Source organism: Anomalospiza imberbis, chromosome 14, assembly GCF_031753505.1.
Source record: "Anomalospiza imberbis isolate Cuckoo-Finch-1a 21T00152 chromosome 14, ASM3175350v1, whole genome shotgun sequence".
NCBI classification, from domain to species: domain Eukaryota; kingdom Metazoa; phylum Chordata; class Aves; order Passeriformes; family Viduidae; genus Anomalospiza; species Anomalospiza imberbis.
This window is the reverse complement of record NC_089694.1, coordinates 720,210-742,035: the sequence shown is the minus strand read 5'-3', so window position 1 is coordinate 742,035 and position 21,826 is coordinate 720,210. Positions and strand designations below refer to the sequence as shown.

The 21,826-nt window shown below is 50.7% G+C and overlaps 1 protein-coding gene across 2 annotated transcripts in view; it reads left to right on the top strand.

Moving 5' to 3' along the window:
- The first annotated feature begins 1,110 nt into the window (after positions 1 to 1,110).
- FGF13 (fibroblast growth factor 13) overlaps positions 1,111 to 21,826 on the top strand; it is a 203,616-nt gene continuing 182,900 nt past the window's right edge. The window contains exon 1 of one of the 2 annotated variants that reach the window (XM_068204534.1): positions 1,111 to 1,501. In XM_068204534.1, the coding sequence (XP_068060635.1) occupies positions 1,453 to 1,501 (49 nt within the window). In that variant the 5' untranslated portion in view covers positions 1,111 to 1,452. The remainder of the gene's footprint in view (positions 1,502 to 21,826) is intronic. The other variant, XM_068204536.1, reaches the window with a different exon arrangement.

Below are 21,826 nucleotides of genomic sequence, written 5' to 3'. Positions count from 1 at the left end.
ACTAAAAATAGCGGCCCCGGGGCTGCTGCTGTGCCGGGGACCCCCGGCGGGCAGCGGGGCACGGGGACGGGCACAGAGCCTTCCCGGCTGCCAGCCCTGCCTCGCTCCCTCTCGGTGCTGCGGAAATCCCTGGCGTCCCCCGCCCCAGACAGGCCCCTCTCCGTGGGGAGAGGGCCAGCAGGAGCCCGGCTGCCGGCCCCAGGGGCTGCCCCGGACGGCTCGCCCTTCCCGGCGGTTTATTTCGAGCGGGGCCGGGCTCCTGGGGGCTGCTCCGGCTTTGTCCCTCTCCCGACGGCGGCGCCGGCAGAGGAAGTTTTGCCCCACCGAGGAGAGCGTGGGGAGAGGGGGGCGGGCCACGCCGCCTTGCAGCACAGGTGAGGGACTCTGCCTGCTCCTGGGGGCCCTTCCTGCTCCCCGAGGGCGATGGAGCGGGGGGAGGGAGGGGCGAGCGCCGTCCCACGCCCGGGGCAGAGCAGCAGGGCTGGGCGGCAGCCGGCGCGGGCTCTGCGCGTTCCTGCTGGGGAACCCGATCCCCCTTTGCCCTCCGTGCCCGCTGTTACCGGGAACCCGATCCCCCTTTTGAACCCCGCGCCCCCCGCCGGCAGCAACAGGCTGGGGAGCGCCGGCCCAGAGCTGCCCCTGCGGTGCCGCGGCCGGGAGCGGCTCCCCGAGCCGGGGACAGCCCGGGGCCGCCCGTGGGGCAGCGTTCCGTCGCCGGAGGGCGGCGGGAGGCGTGTTGGCCCCGCTCTCCCCCGTGCCGGTTAATGGAGCCCCGGTGCGGGTGATGGGCAGGGGGATGCGCGGAGCCGGGCGGCTGCAGCTGCCCCCTCCAGCCCTCCTCGCTGCCGCGAGCGTAAACCTGCCGCCTCTTCTGCAGTGACGGCGACTCGCGTCCTCCTCCTCCTCCTCCTATCCGCGGCTGCAGCTCTGCTGCTCCATCCCATTATTATTAGGGGAGGATGCGAAAAAAGAAAAACTCAAACCCAACACACCCAAGCAAACAGCCCCCCCCAAGTCACGGTACCCCCCTCCCCCCGGTCGGTGGGACTTGCAGGACCAGCTGCGCTTCCCTGGCCCTGGGGAGGGGAGGCAGAGCCGGGGAGGCGGGGGAAGGAGGGGGCCGGGGCCAGGCAGACACAGGGAGTATCGCTTTTGTCTCCGGCACGGCGAGCGGCGCAGGGGCTCGGTGCTGCGGCTGCCGGAGCCCCCCGCTCCCCGCTCCGCTCCCGCAGGCACCGCGGCGGCGCCGCCGGGCTCCGAGGCTCCGCTCCGGGGAGCGGGCAGCTCGCCGGCTCCTCGCTTCCCCCCCTTCCCCTGCTCCTGGTGATATTTCTGCCTTTTCGGCGTAGAGGATCCCCCACACGCACGCACGCTGCCCCCCGCCCGAGGTTTCTTTGGGTCCAGCCGGAATTCGCGACGCTCCCGGGGATTTTCCCACCCAAGCTGGGGTCTATGAGCGGGAAGGTGATCAAGCCCAAAGAAGAGAAAGATGCTTCCAAGGGTAAGGCAGGCGCAGCCGCCCCGATAACCGGCTCGTTCCCCAGCCCGACCGCGGACAGCCCGACCTCACCGGGCCGGGAGGGGGGCACGGCTCCGGGGCCAGCCCCGGCTCGGGGGACCCCGGCACGGGAGGGAGCGGCGCCCGGCGTGCCCGGCGTGCTGCACGGCACCCCGGCACGGCGGCGGGGCCCGCTCAATGCGGCACCGGCGGCAGCGGGGCCCCCCCGTTCCCGCCGGGGAGGGGGCGGCTCCGGCCGGGGCCGGGGGTGATCAGCGCTGCGGCGGCCCCGGCTCCGGCCGCGGCGAGCGGGGCGGCGAGGGGAGACATCGCCATGGAGACGCGGCGCCGGGCACCGCCGGGCACGGGGAGACCCAGCCGGGGCCGGGCACCGCCGGGCACGGGGAGACCCAGCCGGGGCCGGGCACGGGGGCTTCCCTGGCCCGGTTCGCCCCGGGCCCCGCGGCGCTGGGGGCGTGCGGGGCCGGGCTGCCCGCGCCGGGTGCTTGGCCGGGGTCCCTGCCAGGGTCCCTGCTGGGGTGCGGGGGTCCCTGCCGGGGTCCCTGCCGGGGTCCCTGCCGTCCCCGCCGGGGTGCGGGGGTCTCTGCCGGGGTCTCTGCCGGGGTCCCCACTGGGGTGCGGGGGTCCCTGCCGGGGTCCCTGCCGGGGTCCCTGCTGGGGTCCCTGGGTCCCTGCCGGGGTGCGGGGGTCCCTGCCATTGTCCCTGCCGGGGTCCCCGCCGGGCTGTGGCCCGCGCGGTGCCCGCCCGGGGTCGCACAGGTGGCGGTGTGCCCCGTGCCCGCCCGGCCGGCGCGGGGCTCGGTGTCCCCCGCACACCCAGTGCGCTCTCGGACGCCCGGCTGCGGGGACCCGGGGGGGCTGTGGCCGGGCCTCCCCGAAGGACCAGAACCTGCTCCTTATTTCCCAGTTCCGTAAAACGGAGTGGGACACTTCCCTGCCGTTTACTTTTTAGCAGCCTGAGAGGCCGAATCAAAACAATACAGCCTTTCTATTCCTGATAAAAAGCTTTTTTGTTTCATGATCTTGAAAATTTATGTTTAACACTTGGGAAAGCTTTTTTTTTTTTTTTTTTTAATATTATTTTCATGTGGGTTTTTTTCCATAACTCTGTCTTTCCCCTTCTTACTATGTTCTGTCTCATGTCCAAATCCTTAGCGTTTGCATGACATTTTTTTTTCTTAGCAACACAATCAACTTCACTACATGGATGCATTGCAAAACCTTACTATTTTTAGATAAATATCTTTTGCCTTTACTTTATGTCCTTTGGAGTTGAGTTGGATTTGATTTTCTTTCATGGTGGCTTTATTTGCTATATTGTGCTTTAAATAATTTATTAAGCAGTGAAGAACAAAAGATTCCCGCCTTTCTGAGGAATTATTTTCATGATTTAGAACTGTGTTATAAACATAAACAAAAAGAAATTGCCATGCTTGTGCCATGCTTGCCTGAAAGCTTATTTTTGAAATCAAGCTTACGTTTTCCATTTTGTGCTATGATTACAAGTTTTAATGACACACTTCGTGGCTGAAATTGCCTTGGCACATTTCAGACCGGTGGGACAAAGGCATTTGTATGCCTGTTAATGAGTCAGTGATGCCTGAGACGTGCGAGGCTGTGATGTCAGTGCTGACAGGGTAGCAGAAGGTGAATATTCTGAGGCTCCCAGGAAAAGCAGTTGGTGCTGGTACTCTGCTTCCAGGAGACGCTGCCACGCTCCCCGAGCTCATAGAAAAACTTTCTCTGTTAGCACCAAGTGAGGAGGCAGCTCTAGGTACAGCGGGAGGAGCCGACACGTGTGAGGTGCTTTGTGAGTCATGCTGAGCACCTGTGAAATAGCTTGCAGAAAGGCTCCGGGGATGCTGAGAAGGAGTTAATATTTACTAGCTCATGTATAGGCTGCGTGCTTGTCTTTAGCCTCTTGAGTTATAGACAAGAATAGGAAATGGTTTTTTCCTCTTAACCACCTGAATTCTCTTTTGGTGGTTGCAAGTGTTAATACTCTTAATGGGAATGTTTAATTTGGCTCCAGCCATATAAATCCGGGCGGTGATGGGTGGGGTTTTTTGTTAAGATTTTTTGGTTTGGATGGGTTTTTTTATACAACAAACCAGTAATTTGCATGGAAAGGATGGGGTATCATTTCCTGCATTTTCCTGCAGGTGTACTGTGGCACTGGAGTCCTGAGAGAAAGCTCTGTGGTTTTGAGTCCGTTAACCTCTCTTTCAAAGAACAAGGCCATGTTTTATATACGAGTGGCCTGTTGTGGTGGTGGTTCATGTACCCCATTCTGTCAGGCAAGGTGAGGTAGTTTGAATACCTGCTGTAAATCACTTGTCCCAGGGCTGTGTTTGCCCAGTACAGGTGGAATGCTTCTCAGTGAGAGCAGTGCCAGCTTTTCTTACCCCTGAAGCTTTCTTAGGCATTGCAGGGCCATGCATGAGGTGAGACCTTGCTGTAGTTCTCTACAGAATTTGGGGAGGGGGTGTTGATGTTCCTGCATGTTCAGCCCAAATGTAGGAGCTGCACTGTGTACATTGTTGAAAGACACTTTGTTCAACCAGCTTTTGGGGTATCTCTTTTTAGAACAAACTGATTTATACAGAACCTTGAAAGGCCATGGAGTTTGCTGGGAATAAGCACGATCCAGAGCAAATACTGAACTGCCTTGCAGTGGTTTTCTGCAATTAAATTATGCTTTTGTAAAGTCTGTGGTGGTATCAGTGGAGTTCTGCAGGTGTTAAAGAAGTATAAAATCTATTTTTAATTAAAATAGTAGGGGTTTTTCACATCTTTCCTGAAGCCAAAGAGGAAGGTAACTGCTTGCTTAATAGTATGTTAGTCCCACTTTTAAATCCTGCCTAGAAAACCCAGTGATGGCTGTGTTTTGCTTAATATCTGGTTGCTTTTAAAAGTGTCTGTGGGCATTTAGAATTATCTATCCTAATCTTAAATAAAGCTCATGGATTAACAGAGTGAAGTCAGGGATGTGCACCTTTACTTTCTGCAAGATGCTGCATTAACTGTGAGTGTGTTCCTATAAGATTATGGCAGATTGTGGCATTGATTTCCCCTCCCCCTATTTATTTTAGATGGTGTGAGAGTTGGACAGATGCAGGGAGCTGTGAGCCCAGGTGTCCTCCCAGCTGCTTCCCAAGGGCAGATGGGCAGGGCTGCTGCTGCTCCGGGGTGGAGGCTGTTTGGGGTAGCCAGCAGCCGTTCCAGAGAGCAGCCTGTCCCCTCTGGGTGGGTTCATCCTGGGGCAGGAGCCCGTGTCTCCTCACTGTGCCCTTGTCCAGGGTGGGCAGGAATGGGAGTGTCTGGAGAAGAGCAGCTCCTGATGGCTGGGAGCAGCTCTGCGCTCAGGGGATGCTCTGGGAACACTCCCAGCAGGACAGTGGTCACTCATTGGTTTTGGGAGCAGCTCTCCTGCATTCCCAGCACAGCAGTGGTCACTCACTGATTTTGGGAGCAGCTCTGTGCTCAGGGGATGCTCTGGGTGCTTTCCCAGCACAGCAGTGGTCACTCACTGATTTTGGGAGCAGCTCTGTGCTCAGGGGATGCTCTGGGAGCATTCCCAGCACAGCAGTGGTCACTCACTGATTTTGGGAGCAGCTCTGTGCTCAGGGGATGCTCTGGGTGCTTTCCCAGCACAGCAGTGGTCACTCACTGATTTTGGGAGCAGCTCTGTGCTCAGGGGATGCTCTGGGTGCATTCCCAGCACAGCAGTGGTCACTCACTGATTTTGGGAGCAGCTCTGTGCTCAGGGGATGCTCTGGGTGCATTCCCAGCACAGCAGTGGTCACTCACTGATTTTGGGAGCAGCTCTGCACTCAGGGGATGCTCTGGGAGCACTCCCAGCAGGACAGTGGTCACTCATTGGTTTTGGGAGCAGCTCTCCTGCATTCCCAGCACAGCAGTGGTCACTCACTGATTTTGGGAGCAGCTCTGTGCTCAGGGGATGCTCTGGGTGCATTCCCAGCACAGCAGTGGTCACTCACTGATTTTGGGAGCAGCTCTGTGCTCAGGGGATGCTCTGGGTGCATTCCCAGCACAGCAGTGGTCACTCACTGATTTTGGGAGCAGCTCTCCTGCATTCCCAGCATGCAGGGCAGTTCCCACCAGGCAGGTTCTTGTCCTGCCACGGAGCTGCTGTGCCCGGAGCCTGGCTGTGCCAGGGCAGGGCCCTTCCCTCACAAGTTTTTGCCTTGCACTTTGGGCACGGTGCATCGAGTGTGCCCATTGGTCCTTGGGGCTGTACAACATAACCTGTTTTGAATTAAATATGTTTTATCTTCTCTTTGGGGGAGGGTTTTGGGCAGGAGGAGAGCACTGGGCATTGCAGAGGGAGCTGAGACGTGCTGAAAGCCCTGTGCTCTGGACCTGGGCCTCAGAGGGCTCGTGCTGTCTGGTAATACAGCCAGGCTCTTTCCACAGGCTGCTGTGCAATTTGTGTGGCTTCTCTGAGCAGAGTCAAGAGCTGGAGCAAAGAGTCTCAAACTGAATCTGAGCAATGGATTAATCTGCATTTGTTTTCTTTTTTACTAAGGGGATTATGTACTATTGGCTTTCCCATCAAAGCAGATGAAGGGGGATTTTTTCCTGTCACCGTGCTGTCACTGCAAGGAACTGGGGTAGCTTTGTCCAAAAGTCTGATAACCTCAGCCATAAGCAGTGAGAAAATGCAGAGTGTATTTTCTTCCACAGAAAGCAAAATAGGAGTATTTTTGAAACGGAAAGCTTCTAATCTGAGAAGAGTGTATTGAAATAGTGACAGTAACAGTGAAGACTTTGGAAGTACAGGTACTATTCTAATTCAGTGACAGCAGAAAACAAAGCACTTAGAGAAATCACTTGGCAAGGAAAAGAGAAGTCAGAATTTTGAGGTATCTATTACTGCTTTTCCTGGCTTTTTGGGAGTATAGGATAATGCAGCTTATGATTGAAAGGTCTGGAGAAAAGCTGACAAAAATAAAGAAGCTGATCTCAACAGTTATATTTCTATAGTACTGATTCATGAGAAAGTAACTTACTTCAGGGACTGAAGAGGAGCAGCATGTAAGCTGACCACGTCTTGGTCTGAGTCCACGGAATCAAAATTAGCAGCAAGTGCAGCCCTGGTGAGAAGGGGGAAGGGAGCACGGTGCTAACTGCCTCAAGTGCTGCTTGACCAGCTCAGGTCACAGGCAGGGCATTTATTTGTCTTTTTGTCAGAAATGTGGGTGCCAGTTCTTTCTCATTTCAGACCAAAAGCCCCACCAAAGTTCAGCAGCAGCTGCAGTTTAGGATATGAACTTGAGGATCTGTTCAGGCAGGTGCTTGCCAGCAGCAGACTGGGTCTTCTTGTGGTCACTTGGTGCTACTGACTTACACATCAGAGCTTGTGTTTGTGTTATAAACACGGAATGGCACCAAAGAGCAGGTGTTAAACACAGTGCTTTGGTTTTGTTCACTTCACACTGGAAATCTCCGAGCCTCCTGTCTGGGGTTCCAGATTTCACTCTGAATAGATGCCTGCATCGCCCACTGGAAAGCCACAGCCAAAATCTGGGCCATGCCCCACCCCATCCTGGGTATTAATGCTGCAGGTCACAGGGGATGCTCAGTGCTTGGCTGAGATCCTGATCCATTCAGAACTCCCAGTGACACCAGTGGGAGTTCTCTGTGTCTGCCCGTGGCATTGCCTCTCATTAGTGGGTGGTTGTTAATGTGCCCATGCTTGGAATATTTACAGTAACTGCCTCCTGTTATGACTCATTATCTGGGGCTGGCTTTGGTGCCACAAACGACAGTAACTCTTTATAAAGGAAACATCCTTCCCTCTCAATCCCAAGACACTGGCCCCTCACATATGTTGATAAAACGTCAGCAACTAAAAAGCGGAAGCAGTCTTGAGATGAAAATGCTGGCACGTTTGTGCTGATGCTCTTGAATGGTTTTCAGTGTTGAGGAAATCCACAGCAAGGCAGGATTTCCAGGGACAAGCTCCACACTCTGGGGTTTGGTAGTGTTGGTGCTGGTGTGGCTGCTGTCCACGCCAAGAACTCGTGTTGTACAGAAGGTAGTAAAAGTCATCTTTTTTTTGCTTCTAGAGGAAAACTTTGTAGTAGTTGCTTCTTGGCAGATGCCAAATCTCCTCTTCAAAGGAAGAGCTCCCAGGCAGATGAAGCCTGGAGGATAAGTAGCCCCACAGAGCATTGCAGGGCGCTGCAAAGGGAGGAGCACCAGCAGCCACAGCAGATGCATGAGTTTGCATGGCTTAGGCTTCTGGCATCTCTGGTCTGTGGCCACCCGCAGTACACTGGAGACTTGGCATTGACTGTATTTGTGCCATTGACTGAGATTTCCTGCAAGGCACTGCTCTAACCCCTGTGCTTTGGGAATTGAGTGCTGCAGGGTAGCCTTGGGTCAATGAATGTTCGTTTCCTGCTTCTGTTCCTCATTGTGTGTTAGTGCTGAAGTGTCTTGAAGAGGACACAGCTCCAGAGTTGTGTGAACTCTTCGCTCCTCAGGAGCGAAGGCAGAGCAAGTCGTGTTCCTCAGTCTCCTGCAAGCACTGAATCCATGCTTGTATAAAATCCTCTGAAAATCTGGAGGTGTCCTGTGTACAAACAAAACATTTGTAACTCGGACAGGACAAGCTTCACATCCTGGACAACCTCTAGCTGAGCGTTTTCAGACCGGGATTTTAGTGTTTATGTGAGGAACTGCCCTGTTGGTGGCTGGATGCTCTCACAGATTCCATGCTTTCAGATCTCCTCTGTGGGACTGAAGGTTTCTTAGCCACTCCTGTCCCTCTCAGCTGAGCCTGGCTCTAAGGCTTGTGTAGCCCAGACTGTTTTTCCTTCCTCAGCTACATCATTTGACCTAACAAAATTCTGTCCATTTCCCAAAACATGTCTTGGTCAAACATACATGAAAATGCACGTTAAAAACCAAAATGAGACAACTATGTTATTTATGTTATTTACAATAATCCTTTTATTTTTGTGTATAGTATCTTGGGTAAAGAGTTTCTGTGAATTGCCTGGTCTGGTTTCATGCTCAATATTTGTATTGTGTTGCTGAGTGAAATGAAGGCGAAAATAATTTGAATTGCACCCTCAGGCAGGTAACAATTCAGTTCTTTTCATGAAGAGAGTGTAAAGTGAGACTGTTCTCCACTTAATTAGTTTTGTGAGAGTGATGTATAAGGCAAGGTCAGTGCTAAAGGAGGAAAGGGCTGGCACGGATTGAACACTGCTTACGTTGTTTGAATAATTAGAGCATCACTGTGAGGTGGGAGGGAGCAGAGGACAGAAATGAAGTGGGAAGAAGAGATATTCCTGAAATAGCAATCGAATTGCCATTGATCTGGGCTGCATTACATGTACACAGTTCAAGATTGACTAAATCTGAGCTGGTGGTGGTTTGTTACCTGTGACACTGGTTGTGCTTGCAGCTGAAATGAAGGTGTATTTATTGAGATATCTGTTCTGTGGACCGGGGAATCTCTAGATGCTTTTCAAAACCTGGGGTTTGATATAATCGATACAAGGCTCTCTTGGTTGCTTTAAGAATAAATTGTTTAACCGGTGCTTGATATCTTTGATACCTGTGCATTTAGTTACCACCCAATTTAGGATGAATTTCTGCTGTGTTGGTGGGATCAGATCAGAGGTGGGCATTGTGCAATCCCCGTCTGACCCGCATGTTCTGCAGGCATTTGCTTTGGGTGTCACTGTGTAAAGTGACAGCTTCACCTCAGTCCAGCACAGGTGGTGCAGCAGCAGTGCTGCCCTGCTCTGGCTGCTGTGTCTCTGTCCCTGTGCCTGTCCCTGTGCTGCTCTGGCTTCTCTGTCCCCGTCCTGTCCCTGTCCCTGTGCTGCTCTGTCCCTGTGGGCTCTGCATGCCCTGTCCCTGTGCTGCTCTGGCTGCCCTGCCCTGTCCCTGTGCTGCTCTGGATTCCCTGTCCTGTCCCTGTGCTGCTCTGGATGCCCTGCTCTGTCCCTGTCCCTGTGGGCTCTGGATGCCCTGTCCCTGTGCTGCCCTGTCCCTATGCTGCCCTGCTCTGTCCCTGTCCCTTTGCTGCCCTGCATGCCCTGTCCCTGTCCCTGTGGGCTCTGGATGCCCTGCCCTGTCCCTGTGCTGCCCTGCTCTGTCCCTGTCCCTGTGCTCCTCTGGATGCCCTGCCCTGTCCCTGTGCTGCCCTGCTCTGTCCCTGTCCTCCTCTGGATGCCCTGTCCCTGTGCTGCTCTGTCCCTGTGGGCTCTGGATGCCCTGCCCTGTCCCTGTGCTGCTCTGGATGCCCTGTCCCTGTGCTGCTCTGGATGCCCTGCTCTGTCCCTGTCCCTGTGCTGCTCTGGATGCCCTGTCCCTGTGCTGCTCTGGATGCCCTGTCCCTGTGCTGCTCTGGATGCCCTGTCCCTGTGCTGCTCTGGATGCCCTGCCCTGTCCCTGTCCCTGTGCTGCTCTGGATGCCCTGTCCCTGTGCTGCTCTGGATGCCCTGCCCTGTCCCTGTCCCTGTGCTGCTCTGGATGCCCTACCCTGTCCCTGTGCTGCCCTGCTCTGTCCCTGTCCCTGTGCTGCTCTGGATGCCCTGCCCTGTCCCTGTGCTGCCCTGCTCTGTCCCTGTCCCTGTGCTGCTCTGGATGCTCTGTCCCTGTCCCTGTGCTGCCCTGCTCTGTCCCTGTCCCTGTCCTGCTCTGGATGCTCTGTCTCTGTCCCTGTGGGCTCTGCCAGCTGGGACTGACGTGCCAGAGGTGCCATTTCCCCAGAGCAGCCCAGTACCCGTCTGATCGTCCTTCCCCTGAGAACATGCCGAGGTGACACCAGGGCTGCTGCCAGGAGCCTTTGTGGAACCTTGTGGAAGCACGTGGGATGTGCTGGACGCCCCTGGGACAGCCCTGCTGGCGCCTCGCAGAGGGCCCTGGGGAAGAGCCCTGGCAGGGACACACAGCGCAGCCTGGGGACGTGGGGACAGCGAGGGCTGGTGGCTCAGCCCCAGCCTCTGCTGACCAAGGTGACAGGTGACTTCCCCTTCTCACCGGGCAGGAACTGGGCAGTTCCTCTCCCTCCTGGCCACAGGGGACCGTTCCCATGTGCTGGTGGCTTCCCAGGGGCTGCACAACAGAGGTGACAGCTTCCAGGAGCTTCACTCAGGTTTTAGCCACCGAGTTTAATGATAGAAGTTTAGGAGTTCTGAGCCACTTTCCCCTGCCCTCACAGCCTGTTTATTCAAATCCAGTGGTTATTAGCACTTATCTAATTGCTTTATTTTTCTGTTCATTTTGTGTATGGAATCACAGAATGATCCTCACTGGAAGGGAGCACTGGAGCTCCTCCAGTCCAGCCTGCTGCTGAAGTGGGATCTCCTGACACATCACTCAGGACTGTGTCCAGACAGCTTTTGAGTACCACCAGGAAAGGGGAATCGGGAATTTTCAGAGTTTTTCCTCTTCCTTTTTGCTCAAACTTTAGAAATTTCTGGTTTTCTTTAAATGAAGGGAAAAAGCGCAGGACATTTTTTTTTCTTGCATAAAATGGAAAGATATGATAGAAAGTATGAAAGTACTAGAGAGGAAAGCCAGGAGAGAGGGACAGGGGAGAGAGCCAGCAGTGCAGAGCAGTGCAGACTGAGCTCCAGGTGATCCACAGCACAGCTCTGCTCACACCTGGCCTCGCACACTCTCGCCTGCCCAGCAGACACGACACACAGCAGGACAGAGACTCCTTCTGGTTTTGTTCTTTCGGCCATCTTCCAGCAGTTTCCAAGAAGATGGTAGGACCCTTTCTTTCCCCGTGTGTCTCTTACATAGCTCACTGCTACTGGCCACAGTGTTCAAGTAGCTGAGGCTGGATTTACTTCCACACGTTGCCAGTGTGCTGTCAAACTGTTGGCACAGAAACATTTTTCCTTTGGCTTTTACATCTGCTGTGGAGTTCTGTGCAGCTTTCTTGTATGTTCAGTACACGTGTGAAATTCTTATGTTGCTCTTACATCTCAATTTGCCCAAGTTGTGCTTCAGTACTGCCTGGGAAATGATAAATGTTTTAATTGTAATTACACACAGTGCTCTGAACTGCTGTCACTTACACTTAGTTCCTCCCAGTGCTGCAGGAGAATAAGAAACCAGGATGGAGCCAGTTGTCACTGCAAGCCATTGTCACTTCTTGTGGGGTGCAGAGCTGGATCCACGGAAGTCCTCCCTAGTAAAATAAAGATGTGGAGGTATTTTGGGAGTAGCAGCACTGGTGGGAATTACAGGGGAATGCATTTCCTAAGGGAATGATTGGTAGCTGTGTGAGGCCACCAGGCAGCGCAGTGCTCCTCTAGCCACACTGTCACTTCTTCTGCTGGAGGAGGAGAGGTCCCTGCAGCCACACTGGTGCACAGCAGTGCAGCTGGGTCATGTGCCCTGCTTTACGTTTGCTTCTCATCTTGCATAGCAGTGACTGAACGTTCGGAGACTGCCAAAAATAGCTGACTGCTTTCAAGTGATTGGGCAAGGAGAGCTGGAGTGACTTTCATCTGCTGCTCTCCTCCTCTTCCCGCTCTGCCCCGTGTTTGCTTTCTGAGGAGAGGATATTGGGTTTTCGTTTGCTTTGGCGGAACTCAATAAAAGGTGGTGCAAGTGAAGTAAGTCAAGAGGGTTCAAATGGCAAGGCTCTTCTTGATCACCTAATGGGGAGGCTACAGCAGCAGCAAGTCACAAGTCTGACTCCAGCTGAAAAGAGATTTTTGGGGTGAAGTGTGACCTGTTTCAGACCCACTCCAAGGTCAGGATACTGCCTGGCCAGGGAGGCTGGACAAGGAATGTCTGCTTTGGTGCTGGAGCTTGGTTGGTACCTGGCTGTTGGCCATACAGAGCCGTTACTTGGCCACTGGAGAGCAGCAGAAATGGTTTCCTTGGCTGGAGGAGTGCTTGGGCTGCTTGTTTTGGGGTTGGGTTTCATGTTGTTTGTTTGTTTTGTTGTTTTTTTTTTTTTTTTCTTTTTAGATTATCAGTGCAAACCCCAGTTTTCAAGTTCTGTTTGTATAATTGTGTCTTTGGGAGGAATTTCTATCACATGATTTCTGGGATGTTGGTGATTAGTGTCAATAACAGTCTCTTCATGAGGAGTATCCCGTTAGTAGGTGATGGAGAGGAGTGAAAGCTTTATAGGCAGTGATCCAGCAACTCCTGTACAAGGAGAGAACAGCGTGGAAGACAGGAGAAAGATTCACTTGTACTTTTTCCTAGTAGTTCATTTAAGAACAGTAGATGCTCTTGTTTAGGGATGCTTAATTTAAGTGGCAGCAATTAATGACTGTAGAGGAGAAAAGGATTATGCAGAGCTGTGGAAGTTGCAGTTCTTTTCATGGCAACTTTCAGGGTTTAAAATTTTGAATTTGTTCCCTCACGGGGACATAATCAAAACTTCTTTGAGGTTTCTCAGGACAAATAGTCACACTGGGGCTGTTTGAGGAAAAAGAACCTGTCAGGTTTTCCATCCCTGTCCTTGTTCCACCCTTGGTCTGAAAAGGCCTCCCGTCAAAACGGAGATGTTTTAGCAAGACTTTTGAGTATGATCAGAAAAATTAGTTAGGCCCTTCTGAACAATGTCAGGAAGAGATTTTGAAATACGTAACAGCTGAAAAAAAGCAGGGTTTCGAGTCAGTGGTGTGGAGGATGGCTGGAAGCTCCGTAGCGAGGTGGCAGGGCTGTGGCTTTTGGTCTGGAAGTGTTTTTATTTCACTCCACATTTGATCATGAAGGATGAACTTTAAGTTGCTTTGTGGAATGAATACAAGGTGCCAGACTGAGAATGGAAGGGGGAGGAAGTGTGGTGCAGTGGCAGGAGAAAGCAAATTCTCTGAGACTTTGAACGATGGAAAGTGGGCTTTGGAAAGTCTCTGGAGAGCACAAGGAAGCTGAAGAAGGTAATGGAACAGGAGATATTATGGGCATAACTCGTAGTAATCTCAGACTGCAGTGAAAGCATGCAGGTTTGACAGCCTGAAATGGTGCAGAAAAGACTTGACAATCTGTCCTGCAAGGTGCCAAACCTCTCTACTTTCCATTTACCCAAAACCTGTTAGCGCTCTGCTTTGGGCCCCTATCAGTGAATGTTGGATATTCTTGTCATGCCGTGTTCCCACTATCACAAATTCTTACATTAAATGCATTTCAGGAGCCACTGAGTGTGCCTGAGGAAGTCTGAGTGAGTGACAAAAGGCTTATGAAAGAAATGAAGAAAACCTAGCAGACTTTGATGCTGTGGTTCAGTGTCTGAGTGAGCTGTTTGCCAGGCACTGCCTCTGTCACTGCGAGGAGATAACGCATTGCTCTTCTTCATAAAGCTGGGGAGATCCTTGCTCTTAATTCATCCACAATGCTTGCACTCACTGTGAAACCCTGGTCTTTTATATGGCTTTTCTTAAAGAGCTTTTGCCTCCTCTAATTACCGTTCTTATTGCTGCCTTCAGCATTTCAAACTGTCCCTGTGCGTGTGACGGGGTTTGAATAACTACTGGCAAGAGACTTTGGTAGCTCACTGTTGTTTATTGGGGTGGCACCTTGTAAAGAACAGACCCTGAGCCAGTGCTGTCCTGTCACGTTAGACTGAAACACGATTTCTGCTGCTCAGTATCAGCCTTGATGAATCCAATCCTCAGTGGAAGTGTGATACGCTTTGCACTTCACAGTGCTGACCACTGTTGTGATGAATATTTTAAACTCTCCTTTTTTCACATTTTTTTCTTTATAAAAAGTGTGGGGGGGTTGTGTTGGATCAGTGTTGTAAGATAAGCCTGAAGATTGCTAGAATGAACTGCAATTTTGAGGCTTGATTCTGCAGTATGAGATTACTGAAGTATGTAAGAGAAGCAGAGTTGGTTCCTGAAATCTGATCTTGCAGCAGCAGAAAACCGTGTTGGTGAATAAAAGGGAGCAGAATCCTGTGTTTAGTTTGCATCCTCAGAGATTGCCTGGGAGATGCTGTGAACTGAAACAGTGTGGCTTGAAGTTTTTACCCTGTCCTGTGCTGGATGTCCTTGAAGGCAGCTGCTGCCTCTCCAGTTCTGCTGTATTTTGGTTGGTTGTGCTTCAAAATTTGGTTTTGGGAATTATGCTGTATAATTCAGTCTCTTGCATTATCTTCATCTTTATCTGTTTCATATCTATGTTTCACCCTTATTCACAAGCATAAGGATTATTGACTCAAAGGTCTTGAAGGATCATTAACACCATGGTAAATATGGTGAGAATGAAGAGTCTTTAAAAGACTGGCATCAATTTTTAACTCAAAATACCAGCACAAAGCATGGAAATGTTAGTTTCACTTGCATTTTGTATTCAATATTCAGATCTGCAGTGTGCTGTGTGATGTCTCTGTGTTTTACTGTGTGGAGAGAGCTGCTGGTGCTTTATAAATTCCAGCTGATCCTGCTGTGATCAGTCCTTTCTGTGGAGCATGACTGCATGTGTAGGCTCAGCACCCTGGCTGCACTGATAGAAACCATCCGTGGGCTGGCTCGGATCAGCTGGGCTAGCCCAGCTCTCAGAACACCAGGCAGTGTGAGGCTTCAGCTCAAACTGGCCACAAACCAGATTTGCCTCTGTTCCAGAGCCTTCAAATCTCGCAGCAGTGAAGTGGGCTGCCCTAGAGTGCCCAGCTTTATTTCCCAAGATGGAATTTAATTTATTCCTTGCTCACTGACTTGAGTAAATCATTAAAACTTGTGTGTGTGTGTGTTTAACAAGGCTTGGACATAAGGTAATTGGTCAGGACGTGCAGACATATGAGGAAGGCGTGGGGCAGACTTTAAAGAAGAAGACCGAAACGTGGTGAAGTTTTCTTTTGATGTGGTGTGGTGGTAGCTAAATTCCCATCTTGTGTAGTAACAGGCTTTTCTCTGGGTGCTGTGGTGTTAAACACTCCTCTTTGCATGTATCCAGGTTAATCTTTTTCAGCTTGTCCTTTTGGAAACATGTCATGTCTCCATCCTTTTCACTTCATCTGGAAAGGACGTTAAAGATGGGAATCTCAAAATGCAAAGACTATCAGTTGTCCACCTCTTTCAGTAGGCCAATATAGCTCACTAATTAATTATTTCCTGCACCTTGGCTACCTCTGGAAACTGGTCCCTTTTCTGTTCCTCTGCCTCTGTGGGGTGCTGTCCCCACAAGCTGGGATGACAAACGTGTAAATCCTTCCTGTGCTCCTCCAAGTGCCTCATGAACCATAAGGACCGACTTTAGGTCAGCCTGAAGCACTGGAGGGTGCAGCTGAGAGGGAGTGAGCACCTTGTCAGGCTTTCCTGCAAGGACGAGGTCCTCCCTTACCCCACAAGGGACAGAGGTGTGTGGGCACAGCTGCCCGAGTGAGCCCAGGGGCGTGGCAGTGCCAGGAGAGCCAGCCTCTGCCAAGGAGCCAGCCTTGCAGCTCATCTCCCCACGGTGTTTTTAGAGTTGTAGTAATTCTTGCTCTTGTTTTTCCTCCCCAGAAAAACGATACCTTGGCTCAAGGCGTGTGTGAACTATTGGGAGTTGATGAGTCTTTTGTGACCCTGAATCCAGAGTAAGGGCAGGTATTGCTCTCTGCAAGCTCTCCCCTTTGTGAACTATTGGGAATTGATGAGTTGTTTGTGACCCTGAATCCAGAGTAAGGGCAGGTATTGCTCTCTGCAAGCTCTCCCCTTTGTGAACTATTGGGAATTGATGAGTTGTTTGTGACCCTGAATCCAGAGTAAGGGCAGGTATTGCTCTCTGCAAGCTCTCCCCTTTGTGAACTATTGGGAATTGATGAGTTGTTTGTGACCCTGAATCCAGAGTAAGGGCAGGTATTGCTCTCTGCAAGCTCTCCCCTTTCAGGCACAGAGGAAGACCTGATGAAAAGCAGTGTGGCTGAATCTTATTTTTAGCTTCTGTCCTGTGGTGATGTTTTTGTTGTTGTTGTTTGATCATTCGGGGTTTTTTTGGATTTGGACTGCCTCTGTCAGGGGTCACGGTCTGTCAGAACAGCTTTGTTGTGTGTTTATGCTGTTGGTGTTGCCTGGTGGCCCAGCCCTGCCATGGCTGATGCACCCTGACGTGCTGCTGTGTGACTGGCACTGCTGCTGTTGCAAGGTCCCTGCTACAGGGATAACCAGGTTGCCTTGGGCACATTATTGCCCTGCTCTTGCTGTCTGTTGTGGATGGCACACCTTCAGAGAGCTGTTTGCTCCCGTGCAGCCGTGTCCTGCATTTACCCCACGGTGCCAATTGCTGCAGGCACCCCACAGGGCACTGGCCACATCCAGGAGCTGCTGCCGGGACACAGGAGAGGCCACTCTGCTTCAGCACTCTCTAGGGCTGGTTGATGGCTTCACATCTGCAGGTTGGCTTGACTGGCCTGCCCCTCCAGCAGCCTCAGTGCTCGTGTGGAGCTGCACACAGCAGCTTCCAGTGGTTGGGTGTCCTGTCCCAGGGACCCGTCAGTGTGGGGCTGCACACAGCAGCTTCCAGTGGTTGGGTGTCCTGTCCCAGGAACCCATCAGCGTGGGGCTGCACACAGCAGCTTCCAGTGGCTGGGTGTCCTGTCCCAGGGACCCATCAGTGTGGGGCTGCACACAGCAGCTTCCAGCTTCCAGCAGCTGTGGTGTGCTGCCCCAGGAGCCCACCACTAACCACAGCCCAGCCTCCTTCCTTGGCTGGTAACTCGTGGTGTTGCCATCACTGCATGCGGGGGCTGCTTGGGCAGCTGTCACCATCAATACTGAGGTATTTTTTAGGTGATTGCATTGTGCCCTGCAGCCTCTGGCCAATATTGCTGCTGGCACTAAACCCTGTTGTCCTGGACAAAGCCAGCCAAGGTGATTCTCTAATGCAGAGGGCACATAGATACATAGGGTGTCCTCATGCCATGGTTTGGTGTGCCAGTGACCAATCCAGTGGCTTATTTCTGTTGGGTTTGCTGTTGGTGATCCCAGCCTTCCCTCTCTGCTTGGACAGGTGACAGGACTTGCTGTCCATGAAACATCCACAGTGGTCTGCAAGGAGCCTTTGTCACCTGCTCATTGAAAACATTTTTTCAGGGAATGTTTGCTTTCAGCTGTTTTGTAAAAATATTCTTTATTGCCTATGTGTCTGTACACCATTTTTTGTTTTTTGTTTTTTGTTTTTTTTTTTTTTGTTTTTTTTTTTTTTTTTTTGCTTCCCTTCAAGTTTTCCTCTTTGCTTCCTGGTTTTATTCTTGCCCTGGGCCAGGCTTGCTGTCAGATGGGGAGGGAAGCTGATGCAAATCCTGTGCCCGTGGTGTGTGGACCAAGCTCTCATCTTTGCCTCGGTTCTCATTAATGCCTTCTTTCATCTCCTCGAGCCCCTTCCCTGGTCATACTGACAGCTGAATTGGAAACCAGCAGCAGCTCTGCTCTAGCGGCGCTTTGCCGGAGGTGCCAGCAATCGACAAAACTGACTCGGATCATGGTTTTAATTGGCTTGATTTTTGCCAGTGGCTTTAGAAAGAAAGCAAGCTATTTTAGTCCTCCTTCATCCTTGGTCAGCTTTATTAATCTGTCTGTGTTCTGCAGACCCCAAAGACTTTGGGGAGAGGAGCTGCCCTGTGCTGCTGGTGCCCTGGTGGTGTTGGGTTTTAGCGGGCACAGTCTGAGGTGTGGACACAAGAAAGCTGCCACTCTGAGGAGACGTGGCACCTACTGACTGCTTTAAGGAGGTTTCTCCTTTTCCTTTGGTTTCAGCTGTTCTGGCTGTGATCCTTTTCTCCTTGGACTGCTGGCCCTTGCTTTTAGAGCCAAGGGAGGATAATTCGGCGCCCGTAAGCGCGGAGGTGAACGGTGCCACGTGTTTGTGCCGCTCTGCTGGGGACAGGAGCGGTCAGCTCGCCTCGTTGCTAATGCTTTGATTGCTTGGCAAACACCTGAGGTGTTGAAAGGACTCACTGGTGCAGACAGTGAATGATGCATGCACACAGGTTGGGTGTCTGAAGGCATTTTCATGGTTAAAGAGCCTGCACTCCTCCTGCACACACATCCCTGCACTGAAAGGACAGATAACCTCCTCTGAGGCTCCATGCAGCTTCCTTCAGCCTCTTACCCCCTCCTGCTCCCCAGCTGCAGTTCTCTGCTCTCCTGACTGGGCTGATACCACAAATTATGGATAACTTGAATGCCAGTGAGAATTGTTGGAATATCAAAACAACAACGACATCCTGATTAGAATATGTTGAATTAAAAATCTGCAAGCAGCTTTTTCTTTCTGTTCATAAGCTCCTGTTGGGTGCAAACTTTGGCACCATGACTGATGGTTTGAGTGTTCCTTCAGTTTGAGGCTGGGTTTGTTGAACTGCAGTGGTTTCAGCTTGTATGAAATGGGACCAACAACAAAATCAATCCAGGCTCTGGTTAATTTGAAGTTTATGTCCTTTCCATGAGACATATTTGTTCAATTACATTACCTGCTAATTGTATTTCTGAGCAATTTCTTGCAGAGACCTATAACTGTGTGTTCTTGATATGAAAGCTGCATTACTCTCTCGAGGAGATAATCAGTTAGTGACGTACTGAGCTCAGCTCATGATGTCTGCTCTTTGCCTCTGTGGAAAACTGGATTTTAGTGGTAGAGGAGAACTTTTCTGTCTGTTCTCTCCTTTATGGCGCAGGCGTTTACTGGGAGGCTTTTCCTTATGAACAGATTAATTGGTTGTGATTATTTTTTCCCTACTCTTAAGTTATTTAAACAACATAATTTATCATGAATTTTTCTGTGCTATTTAAAAACCACCAAACTGAAATAGCTATGGGCCATGCAGTTCATGATTAGAAGGCTCTTCTGAATCAGAAAACCACGTTTCTGGAAGACATGTGACTTTGAAACACAAATCCTGCTGACTGGTGCTGGACTTTGGAGTTAGAGGTGGAGGAGTTTGTGCTTAGCTGGCATGTGAAGAGCATCTTCTCTCCCAGCCTCATCTGGAAAGGCAGCTTTTGGAGGGAGTACAAGTCCTTTCCAGAAGTGGTGCTGAGGCCAAAGAAGGCTCTTGACTTCTCATGATATTAATGGGCTGAAATGGAAAATGAGAAGCCTTGACAGGGCCGGTGAGTTGGCATAAAATTCAGCCTTTAAATTATGGTTTGGCACCACAAAATGCTGGTGGTGCTGAGGCTCCTGGGGCATGGTAGGCAGAACCCACTCCTGCAAGAAAAGTTTATTTCTTTTTCCTGCATCAATATTTATGAATTTTCCCTTGCCACCCTGCAGGCAGCAGTGACCCAGTTTTAGGGTTCCGGGTATTTATGGGAGATGGGGGTGAGGATAAAATTAGGGTATGAATGTGGTGCTCAGGGCACTTCCCAGATCCATGGCTGTGGCTCCTCTGTGGGTGTCGTGTGTGCTGGGTAATTCAATTCACCATCTTAATCACCAGGGGTTTGGGAGCTGTCAGGAAAAGGACAGAGGGTGCCACTGAAGGGTTCTCTGTGGCCACAGCCTGCTCCAGTTTGAGCTGGTCCTGCCCTCCTCCCCCTAAGGTGGTGTGCCCAGTGTGCCTGGCTCCAGCACTGCTCTGTGGTCCACCCTCACTCCAGGTTCACGGGCTTCCCCAGGGGAGCTGGCTGAGCAGGCAGTGGTGCACACTGCTGATGGAGAGATGATTTAGAAGTTGGCTCTGCTCTGAAAAAATATCCCCCCATTAACCTGTACATAACCTATCAGAAATGACATTTTAGAAAATACTAATCCAAAGCCCAAAAGATTATGGCACACTGAGTCCTCTGCCTGAGAAAAAAAACAGGTATGTTGTAATGAAAACCATTTTGATCAGATTTATCTTTCAACCTTTTGATCTTTATGAAGGTGGAGAGCTGGGTGTTGTAGTTGACTGGCATCCTAAGCTAAATTGCTACCAAAATGTAATGCCTGTATTTCTGAAGGTTTCTGTGGTTTTGTTATGGGTTTGTATGGGTTTGTTTTTTTGTTTGTGGGTTTTTTTTTATTTGTTTGTTGTTTTTTTTTTTTTGTTTGGAGCAGAAGGGATGGTGGAGTGTACTCCTGCACTTGTGGAGCCACTGTGTGCTGAGAGTTATCTTCAAAATGGTCAAGTCTTTATTCTGTGTAAATCATGGATTGTGTGAAAGCTTTCCTTAATTGAATAGTATCTAGTTAATATTTAATATTTCGGGGTTTTCTTCTTTGCTTCATGTGTCCAGGCTCCAGTGCAGTGCTTTCACACTGAAAGCAGATCCCCAAAAGATGAGATTTTCCAGGCTGCTTAGCTAAGTAAGTTCTCATTAATAATAAGGTCTGCACAACCTGGTGCTTCTCATTTCAGTGGAGAAACTTTTCATTGACCGTATGCACGCTCAAATTGTCTTAATTCCTTTAGGCAAGGAAATCTATCTACGTAACACTCCAGCTGTTCATTTCTTCTTGTGTTTTTAGTAGCAGTATTGCTATTAAATAGCTACTGATAAAACTTTTCCATAGATGAGGATTAGCTAAAAAATGTGTGGCTTGAGCAGCGAGCAGGCAGGCAGCCTTGAAAGCAAAATGTCAGAGGAGAATTGTTCATGAAACAGCTGACATTCAGATGGGCAGCACACACTCAGGGTTATACACTTCCTGCTCATCATTGACTTCATTTTTTGTCTTTGTCTCCTGAAAACCCTTCTAGGCATCTTTCAGAATGGTGTCTCTCTGTCCCTGAATGTGTTTAGAGAAGCTTAGCTGCTGAAGAATCTTAGCATGAAATCTTAGTGCTCTTCATTGAAGGGAAGAGATGAATTCAGTATACCTTACAAGGGCACTAATTTTCTTTTCCAGTACTCTCACATATTCATTGTGTCCTTTTCTGGGAAACCATTCTCCCTCTGAAGTTTCTACAGTGGTTCTGGGCTGGTTTTGTCCCCAGGCTGTTGTGATCTACTGCATTTTACTTGTCCAAGTTTCTATTTTTCTGTTCACGGTAAATAAGCTTGGGCTAAAGCCACAAGTCCTCGGTGGTGCTGGGATGGAGCTGCTCTGTAAATACCTGGCTGTGGTTTGTTTACCTGCTTGGGGAATGTTTCTTGTGTGCTTGTAGTCCTTGTGACTATTAGGTGGTTGAAGCAAAGCAGAGAGGAAGGAGAGTGTCTGGAGCTGGGCTAATCCTCAGCAAATGCCTGTGGGCTCTTAAAGGACAGTGGTGAGACACAGAATTGAAGACCAAGAATCTGGAGATAGAAAAACTGTTGTCTTTGACAGGAGACACCTGTAGGTGCACAGCTTTCACTTTCCTTTCCTAAGTAACTTTGTTCTGACCACAAAATCAATACTCCTGTGGGTTTTGCTGCTTTTTACCACTGAATTTGG